The following is a 10,336-nucleotide window of genomic DNA, read 5'->3' as shown; positions in this document are numbered from 1 at the left end:
TGATGGAAGGTACCGATGGCGGGTGATTCCGAATCATTAGGGATGTGAAGACATCGCACGCGAATGATGGAAGGGTGCGATGGCCAAGGTCAAGGTCAAGTCTAAATTGCCAAGGTTGAAGGCCGATTCAATTATTAGGGGATGTGAAAACATAGCACGCGCCAATGATGGAAGGTACCAATGGCCAAGGTGATGGCCGAGCGATAGCCGAAGGTGAAGGCCGATTCAATCATTTGGGATGTAAAGACATTGCACACGCCGAATGATGGAAGGTACCGATGGCCAAGGCAATTCCAAATCATTAGGGATGTAAAGACATCGACGCGCAAATGATGGAAGGTACGATGGCCGATGGTCAAGGCGGAAGGTCAAGGTCAAGGCCGATTTCAATCATTGGGGATGTGAAGACATCGCACACGCGAATGATGGAAGGTACCAATGGCCAAGGTGATGGCAGCGGATAGCCAAGGTCAAGGCCGATTCGAATCATTGGGGATGTAAAGACATTGCACACGCCGAATGATGGAAGGTACCGATGGCGAAGGTCAAGGCCAATTCAAATCATTAGGGGATGTAAAGACATCGACGCGCCAAATGATGGAAGGTACTGATGGCGATGGTCAAGGCGGAAGGTCAAGGTCAAGGCCGATTTCAATCATTGGGGGATGTGAAGACATCGCACGCCGAATGATGGAAGGTACCGATGGCCAAGGTGATGACCGAGGTGAAGGCCGATTCCAAATCATTTGGGGATGTGAAGACATCGCATGCGCGAATGATGGAAGGTACCGATGGCGAAGGTCGATGGCGTCAAGGCCAAGGTCAAGGCCGATTCCAAATCATTGGGGATGTGAGGACATCGACGCGCGAATGATGGATGGTACCGATGACCGAATCGATAGCCGAAGGCCAAGGCCGATCTCAATCATTGTGGAGATGTGAAGATATCGCACGCGTCGAATAATGGAAGGTACCAATGGCCAAGGCCGATGGCTGTTGGCGAAGGTGAAGGCCAATTCGAATCATTGGGGATGTGAAGACATCGCATGCGCCAATGATGGAAGGTATCGATGGTGAAGGCCGATTCAATCATTGGGGATGTGAAGACATCGCACGCGCCAATGATGGAAGGTACCAATGGCCGAAGGTGATGGCCAATCAATCATTGGGGATGTGAAGACATCGCACACGCCAATGATGGAAGGTACCGATGGCGAAGGTTGATGGCCAAGGTGATGGCCGAAGGTTAAAGGCGAAGGTTGAATTGTCGAAGGCCGATGGCCGAAGGCTAAATGGCCAAAGGTCTGAAGGCCGATTCGAATATGTTACTAAAATGAGTACCATCGGCACTCTAAACTGTTTGGATAAACTAAATATGTTACTATAAAATAGATCTAAGCTATAAGCCCTCAGGCTTCGGTAGACTTATTCTGGTTTGCTCCGGTAGTCTCTTGTGCATCCACAACCGGATCATTCCCCCTATTTCGGCTTTAGCCTCAACCTCATCGACAAGATTGGCAATGGGAATCGGCTACGAAGGGGGCATGCTAATGATGCCGAAGTTAATATCGAGCGTGGGGTTAAACTTCACCACAATATCCTTCCAAATGACCTACTTAGACACCAACCTATCCAGGATGTCACTCTTCAGCTCATCTGACAATCGGTATGCCTTGACCTCTTCGGCACTTGCCGCGGCAATCTATTCAGCCTTCTTTTGCTCCTCTTCGGCCCGAGCTTGTTATGATGCTGCAACCCTCTCCTCCAGTTCTTCCACCTCTTTCGCCAACACCACCTTCTACAGCATCATGACGTTCTTCTCTCAGATGGCCTTCTGCACTTCAGCCATCTTGCCCGTCACATTCTCCTCCAACTTCTTAGCTCGCACCATCTCTTTATCCATCCTAGCCAAGGTCACGTACATTTCACCAAAGAGGACTTTGGCACGACATGTGTATGACGTCGCACCTACTGTTTGGGAGGACTCATGCATGACCTGTGCATGACCTGTGCATGACATCACACCTGCCGTTCAACAAGCTCCGTGCTAAACTTGCAAGAGGACTTAGGCATGACCTTTGCATGATGTCACACCTGCCGTTTGGTAACCTCCATGCCAAACGTGTAGGATGACTTACACAAGACCTGTGCATGAGGTCATACCTGCCGTTTGGCAAGATTCGTACTGAACGCTCAGGAGGACTTATGCACGACCTTTGCGTGACATCACACCTGTCGTTCGGCAAGCTCCATGTCCAATGTGTAGAATGACACATGCACGGCCTTTGCATGGCGTCACGCGTGCCGTTTGGTAAGCTCCATGCCAAACGTGCAGGGGACTCTTTCACGACCCGTTTAGGACATCACACCCACCACTAGGCAAGCTTTGCTCAGAATGAGCAGGAGACTCTCATGCAACATGGTAGCATTGTACTTAGGGAAGGCCCAGGGCTGAAGCCCGATGTGTAACATTCAAGGCCTCCATGCCGAAGGCCCACAGTCCAGACTATGCCCAGTTACCTCATCATCGCAGTGATTCCAAGCTTGAAAACTTGGGGGACTAGGGGACTGCCTATGACGGCCGTCTCGTAGAATCACTCGGTTTGATTATTCAACGATTTACAAGTTCCCTACCTAGAAGCCACTTCTTGATCGGTATTTTGGGGGACTACTGTTTGTACCTATAATAAACTTATCACATTCAGCACTAGGTGACTGGCTGGAAGACAAACCCATAGCTTGCCGAAGGTAAAACACTTCTAGGCCAATCTCCAAACACTGATGACATCATCATGATCCTCGCCCGCCGAAGAGACACTTTCCTCCGATATGGCAATTGCCTGCCCAAGGAGATGGCCGAAGCTTTCAAACTACAGAACCTAAGCCTTGGACACACGTCGCCACCACAATGGTTTGCACAAAGTCCCACATCGAAACTTTGTGCAAACTTCCACTTTCATTTATCTATAAAAGAGGAATAATGCCCAAATAAAAAGGTAACCACTTTTCACATTTACTGTTACTCTACCAAAATTACCACTTATCACACTCTTGTTGACTTAAGCATCAGAGAGCCTTTGACTTGTACCACACCCGCGTCCGAAGCTTGACGATCGTTTCTTATGTCCCATCTCCGCTGGTCTCCTCCCCTCCGAAGGTTCACTTAGTGGAGATTGAATCCTTCCATTCATCTGCTGAAGACTCCACGCTTCATCCATTTAAGTTGAATTTGATTTTGGACATCAACAGTTTGAGTATGCATCTCGAATTAATTAGAGATTAGCGAATATGCACAAGATGTTATATAATTTTATGCAATTAAGCTTATTTGTATGAATCTTCAAATCCCCAAATTGGACTATGTGATGTTACGGGTCATAATGGTGATCCACTAACATCGAAAAAAGAAGATTACAAAATAAAACTCCATGAAACTTATGTTCTCAGCAGTTGAAAACCTCACAAATAAAACTCCATGACACCCCGTTCGTGAAATCTATAAAGATAAAGCTTAAAAGTTCTATTTACCATTCAAAAACTATGACCAATAACCAAACTTTCCAACTTTTGTTCATATGAAAATCTCATGATCGATGTACACGATGATGAAGATTTGAGGAGGCGATCGATGCCCTGGTCGTACTGTCATTGGGACGATTATTCCCTTAAATTACTTGTTAAACTTGGCCGTTTCCTCCGGATTCATCTTCATTTGACAGTTGGCACGTGCATGACAGATTTGTAAGATTTCCATGTAAATCATATGTAATCTTATATATATAGAGAGTAGCCCTTAATTAATTTGATTAAGGCAAAGAATTATATTAGGGAAGTCTTTGACTAAGGAGGTAGCAAACTGAAAACGAGTTTACTGTTGTGAAAAATAAATATTAAAGAAGGTGCCTCTGGATGGAAGGACATCTCTAGCTAGAAAATAAAAGAAAAATGAAAAGAATAACTAGCAAATGAGCAAAGTAACTAATAGGAGTTGTGTAGTTTATAACATTATCTTGGTGCTGCCGCCCAAATTCACTCTCATCAGTTCAACGGTAAGTATCCTACCATGGTGGTAGACGTAAAACCAAAGAAATATTACAATCTACCATAATATACAATTGCTTTTGAACACATATGTATATATAGATAATATATATGTCAGCTAGCTAGCTAGGTTTCCTTCAAATATTTGAGTGGAGCTCTCTTAAAGAAATATTAAATTAAAGAAATTAGTGTCACATACATAAATAAAATAAAATAATAAATAAAGACAGTGGATTATAAATATTGAAAAACTAAAGGTTTCACCAAAAAAAAAAAAACTAAAGGCAAACAAATTATGGGATAATCATTCGAAATGGGAGAGGGAATGTAGACTAAGCTTTTTCCCGGCCTCATCATATGTGTCATCATGCACCTTTGCTCTTCAACTTTCTCTCTCCTGCCTTCCTGCCCCTCCTCCCAACTTTAACTTTTTACCGCCTCTCAAAATATATATTATTCCATTCCTCCTAAAAAGTAGATAATTAAAATGACTGCAACTTAAGAGAGAGAGAGAGAGAGAGAGAGAGAGAGATCATATCTTGTATATATTATAGCTTTTGTTGTTAGGGTTGAAACCGCATATAATAACACCATTACTCTTGGGTTTTCTTCCAAATCACAAGTCTCTAACTAATGCTATTCTTGGTGAGAGCTTGTCTTTTTCTTGTCAAGGTCTCTTATAGATTGAGTCAAAACTGAGAAGAGAAAGCCTTGAATGTTTGAAACATGGCTTTAAATGAAGAATCAATTCCACCAATGAATGGGTTTGTTCAAGACCCAGCTGCTGGATCCATTAGCCCTCCTCCTCCTCCTCCTCCTGCGAAAAAGAAGAGAAACCTCCCAGGAAACCCAGGCAAGCTTCTTTCATTTCCTAGTCAATTCATTTTTAATTATTTTCCGTTTTTTCCATGTATATGTACATACATATGCTTATATACATACGGATGTACAGATCCTGAAGCTGAAGTAATAGCCTTGTCTCCAAAGACTCTGATGGCCACCAACAGATTCTTGTGCGAAATATGTGGCAAGGGCTTCCAAAGAGATCAAAACCTGCAGCTCCATCGTCGCGGCCACAACCTTCCATGGAAGCTGAAGCAGAGAACAAACAAAGAACCAAGGAAGCGCGTGTATGTGTGCCCTGAAAAGAGTTGCGTCCACCACCACCCGTCCCGGGCTCTCGGAGATCTGACGGGCATCAAGAAACACTTCTGCCGGAAACATGGGGAGAAGAAGTGGAAGTGTGACAAGTGCTCCAAGCGATATGCCGTGCAGTCAGACTGGAAGGCTCACTCAAAGACCTGCGGCACTCGGGAGTACAAATGTGACTGTGGGACTCTATTTTCGCGGTATATACGCTCCTATTTTAATTCATTCATTGCCTAGATTAATTTTAATTTTATAGATATTGGTTTCAATTATATATGCGTTAATATATGTGTTGTTATATATATATATACAATTTTTTTTTATCATTATTTGTTTTTACAAAATTAACTCAAATGCATTTTCAATGAATGGTCAATTTTTATTTATTTATTTACATTTTGTGAAGTGCTCTTTTCCGTGTTTTTAAGAGCCTCTAATAACTAGTTTCTATTTTCCAATTTAGTTGATGTGGGTTCAGTTTTGTGTAATATATAATTTTGTGGTTGACAATGCAGACGTGATAGCTTCATCACTCACCGGGCCTTCTGCGATGCGTTGGCTGAAGAAACAGCTAGAGTAAACGCAGCATCCAATATGAACAACATTCCGATGGGTGGCAATATCAATTATCAGTACATGGGATACTCAATCGGAGCAGTAGCAGGGCCGAATAATAACATCACGGCACAGCAATATTTTTCTTCCATTTTCAAGCCAATGATCTCAACCCCTAACAACATTGATGATGAGGCATCCCGCGGGCTGTCTATATGGATGATGGGCGGCAATAACAATTACAATAATAATAAGAATCATGATCATCATCGTCATTGTCCTCCACCGTCGGATTATGATCAGATAAATAATTGGGTTGTTGGAAATAAGCAGCTGATTTCATCACCATCACCTTATTCAATCTCAAACAGCAATGCTCCTCATCATCAAGAAAGCATTACTTGTACTAGCACTACTAGTAGTAGTTGTTCTAGTTCATCGCTTGCTTTAATTAGCAATAATATAATAAGTGATGTTCCTTCCTTGTACAGCAGTAAAATGTCAGCCACGGCTTTGCTGCAGAAAGCAGCACAAATTGGGTCAACAACTTCGAGTGAGGCGCCATTGATGGGGAGTTTTGGGATGAATAATATCAGCAAAGTTTGTGGGCTCTACGGAGTTACTAGTCCGGATGATCATGGTCATGATCATCATGCCAAGCGCCGCAGCATACAGAATTGTAGTGCGGCTACTACTACTACTACTAATGATCATCATCATCAACAAGAAACTATTGCTGCAGGAGGAGGAGGTGGTCAAACTAGGGATTTCCTTGGTGTTGGTGTGCACGCCATTTGCCACTCATCATCACCATCAATAAACGGGTATTGGACTTGATGAATTTTTTGTCTGTTTTTTCTCATCAAACTGTATGGACAAGAAAATGTTTAAGTAGAGCTAATATTGTAATAAAGAGAAATGAGATGAAGTACTACTTGAGAGAGAGAGATGTAAGAAAGGAAGGGTCGTTCCCACATAGATTGTAATCTAAAGAGATGTTTACCAATGTCACACAACGAAAACTAAAACAAACACGAAAACAAAGAAAGTTGAAGCCACAAGGACTTCCACACACACTCCACACCAAGGGTGTTTTGATTTGATTTTGTAAATCAAATAAAGCAAGGAAAAGAAAAGAAAAGAAAAGGAAATTTAAATTAGACTTTGAGAAGAATCGGTTTTAAATCTATCAAGAACAATTGCTAGGACTCACTATCCACCTCCAAACAATCAATCAATTCATACAAAAATGGATAATCAATTGCCAGCAAGCAAATGATGACGACACTCACAACAAGATCATGGCATTTGACTCGAGTTGTATGATTCTCTCTAAGTGTATGTAAAGTGTATGACATTTACATCAATACTTGTATTCTTAATTGAAATCCAATATGGTATTTAATCAAATTAACAATCAAGAATTCATCAAGAGCAAAGAGAATATGACTGTCACAAAAACCCAAAAACATGGCATTTGTTTTAGGAATTCAAGAATCGATTTCTCATAATTAGTTCTTTACCCAATTATTTGTTGCAAACAAGAACACGGTCAATATGAAAATTGACCTATGTTCTACAACAATTGAATTCCAATACATGTTTCCAAGTTAGCTACTCAAAGAAACAAAATATCATAATTCACACAACATAGAGAAACCGAAATCATCACGCTTGTAGAAACTGAAAATCCATTCAAACTTGTTTATAGAATTGAAATCATGTTCATCGCCTATTTGGTCATGCCTCCTGGGGATATTTACGACATTTGTTTCTTGCATTATTTAGTGGTGTCAACAGTCTGTTTTCTAATGTTAGACTTGTATTTTAGCTAAGAGTCATTGGGTACCCTACCATTTGAGTTGTAATAAACTCCTTATGCCATTTGATTTAGTTCATTCTGATTTTTGGGATGTTCCCTTATTTCTATTGCTTGGGGAGTTTGCTGGTTTGTGTTATTTATGGATGATTGCACTCATATGATGTGGTTATATGGGATGAAAAATAAAAGTGATGTGGTTGATATCTTTCAGCTTTTCTATCAGATGATTTAGACTCAATTTATGCTCCATATCAAAGTTTTTCAATCTGATAATGGTGGAGAATTTGTTAATTCGGGGTTATCCTTGTTTTTTCACACTAAAGATGTCCTCCATGAGACTACTTTCCCTCAAACACCACAACAGAATGGGGTCGCTGAAAGTAAAAATGGGTAGATACTTGCACTGCTCGTGCTCTGTTGCTTGATGCCTCAATTCCAAAGCTATTTTGGATAGATATTGTTATCTTTGCAGTCTATCTCTTAAATCGTCTACCTTCACGAGTTCTAGTTTTTTGAGCTCATATGTAGATGATGACCCATCATGTCTCTGTCTCTTCTATGCTAACTTTGTCTCCAAAGGTGTTTGGTTGTGTTGTCTATTGTAACATCCCACATCGACCAACAGAGAGGGGGTGATGTGCCTTATATGTACATGCCCGCCTCCATCTAGCACGAGGCCTTTTGGGAGCTTACTGGCTTCGGAGTCAAAGGAACTCCGAAATTAAGCGAGTTGAGGCTAGAGCAATTCTAGGATGAGGGACCTACTGGGAAGTTGCTCGTGAGCTCCCAAAAACAAAATCGTGAGGGCAGAGAGGAGGGCCCAAAGAGGACAATATCGTGCTACGGCGGAGCCGATCCCGGGATGTGACATCTATGTTCATCTCCATCTGAATCAGAGGAGTATGCTAGACCCTTGTGCCCTCCGTTGTGTTTTTCTAGGTTTCTCTCCTCCCCAGAAATGCTACAGATGCTATCATCCTGCTACCCGATGTCTATATGTTTCTATGGATGTTACCTTCATTGAGGATGAGATGTTCTTCGTTGATACACTTGAGCATGTCATTCATAAGGAGACTAGTAGTGAAGGACATGTCTGACTAGATTTACAAGGGGGAGTGGTATTGGATGGTTTGATACAAGGGGGAGAATCGCCCGAACCTGCTACACCAGCTAAACCTGCTACACTAGTAGAACCTGTTGTTTTAACTGATGTAGCTGCTCTCATTGAACCGATTGCTCCTGTTGCTTCTCAAATAGTACCTAATTGAGCTCCCATGGATATTCCTGAGATAAGTTCTTTTATTGATACTACTGATAATTCTTATATTCTACTGCCTAGACGGAAAAGTGAGGTTCCACTTGATCGTTAGTAAGTAGAAGACAAAGAATGATATGTTATTGCCCATTCTATGTATGATCACATGTTATCTCCTGTGTGTAAAGAATAGAATGGATGGTATTATAATTTCAACCCGTGTTGAGGAGGCACTGTAGAAAAATAATACACGAGACATTGTTGATAACGAAGCGTTAGGATGTAGATGGGTGTTTACAGTTAAATATAATGCAGATGGTATTGTGGAGAAGTACAAAGCAAGATTAGTAGCTAAATGGTTCACTCATATGTATGGAGTTCATTATCATGATACTTTTGCACTTGTGGCTAAGATGAATATTGTTAGAGTTTTGTTGTCCTTACCAGTAAACTAGGATTAGACCTTGAGACAATTTGATGTAAAAATTGCATTCTCACATGGTGAACTAGAAGAAGAAGTGTACATGAGTCTTCAACCAAGGTTACTGGTGACATGGGGAATGTATACATCTTAAAAAGGCAATGTATGGGTTAAAGTAGTCTCCTTGGGCATGGTTTGGTGGATTTACTGCAACTATGAAGAAGTTTGGTTACCAATAAGCCAATACTGATCATACTCTGTTCATTAAACATAGGGCTGGTAAGGTGACTTTGTTGATTATTTATGTTGATGATTATGACTGGTAATGATACTGTAGAAATCGAGGAACTACAGAAGCGTTTAGCGTTTGAATTTGAGATGAAAGATTTGGGTAGTCTGAAATTTTTGTAGGACTGGAAGTCACTTGATCTAAACAAGTAAACCAGTTGATACACCTATTGTTGGGAATCATAAACTTAGGATTTATGTGGATTAGTGATCAGTTCATAATTGTATATCATTTTGTACCCTTCTAGCTTATGATTTTATTTTTTTTGAGTTTTAAGCTTGTGCTTTTGTTTGGGCCAAAAATTGACACACCCAGCCTAAAAGATGGAAGCCCAAAAAACCAGAAGAGACCAGCCCAAGGCTCATCAGAGCAAACAAGGCTAATCTAGGGCCTCACAGGCCCAAAATAATAGGAAGAGGGAGCCCAGAAATAGGAACAATCCCACGTGACATCTCTGGGATAAAGAAAAGTCAGCAATGGCGACTGTCATAGAAGAAGTGATTGAAGGGTTCATGACATCAAGTTGATTCTGAAAAAACTGAAGATCAAATCCCTCTTACATACATATATATATATATTCAGAGATTTTTCTTCTGTCTTTTCAGAGAAGGTAATTCTCCCAAGGAGATAAGCAAGTTACAATCTCGAGAGGGATAAGCGAAAGCAGGAGCTGTCGAGAAAAGGAGCAAACCCACCATCACGGGTAAAATATCACAAGGGGCAGTTGAAATTGGGAAAGAGATTAGGTTCCTTTTCAAGAAAATCAGGGAAGTGATTGCCTATTTGAGAGCCTATCTGCCAAAA

General features: G+C 41.3%; 1 protein-coding gene across 1 annotated transcript; it reads left to right on the top strand.

The window, feature by feature from the left end:
- The first annotated feature begins 4,587 nt into the window (after nt 1–4,587).
- LOC103328495 (zinc finger protein MAGPIE-like) lies at nt 4,588–7,023 on the top strand. The gene is made up of 3 exons (XM_008230892.2): nt 4,588–4,894; nt 4,994–5,390; nt 5,706–7,023. Exons 1-3 carry the CDS (start codon nt 4,768–4,770, stop codon nt 6,580–6,582), a joined length of 1,401 nt encoding a protein of 466 aa, XP_008229114.2. The 5' UTR covers nt 4,588–4,767; the 3' UTR covers nt 6,583–7,023.
- Nucleotides 7,024–10,336: the final 3,313 nt, after the last annotated feature.

The sequence above is a fragment of the Prunus mume genome, linkage group LG4 (assembly GCF_029339155.1).
Source record: "Prunus mume cultivar Tortuosa linkage group LG4, ASM2933915v1, whole genome shotgun sequence".
Taxonomy (NCBI): Eukaryota; Viridiplantae; Streptophyta; class Magnoliopsida; order Rosales; family Rosaceae; genus Prunus; species Prunus mume.
This window is presented reverse-complemented; position numbering and strand designations above follow the sequence as displayed.

What these genes read in the sequence shown, in the direction of transcription:
- LOC103328495 (XM_008230892.2), top strand. Translation starts at nt 4,768, where the DNA reads ATGGCTTTAAATGAAGAATCAATTCCACCAATGAATGGGTTTGTTCAA. An exon ending in AAACCTCCCAGGAAACCCAG is followed by an intron (nt 4,895 to 4,993) that starts GCAAGCTTCTTT and finishes ACGGATGTACAG; the next exon opens with ATCCTGAAGCTGAAGTAATA. An exon ending in TGTGGGACTCTATTTTCGCG is followed by an intron (nt 5,391 to 5,705) that starts GTATATACGCTC and finishes TTGACAATGCAG; the next exon opens with ACGTGATAGCTTCATCACTC.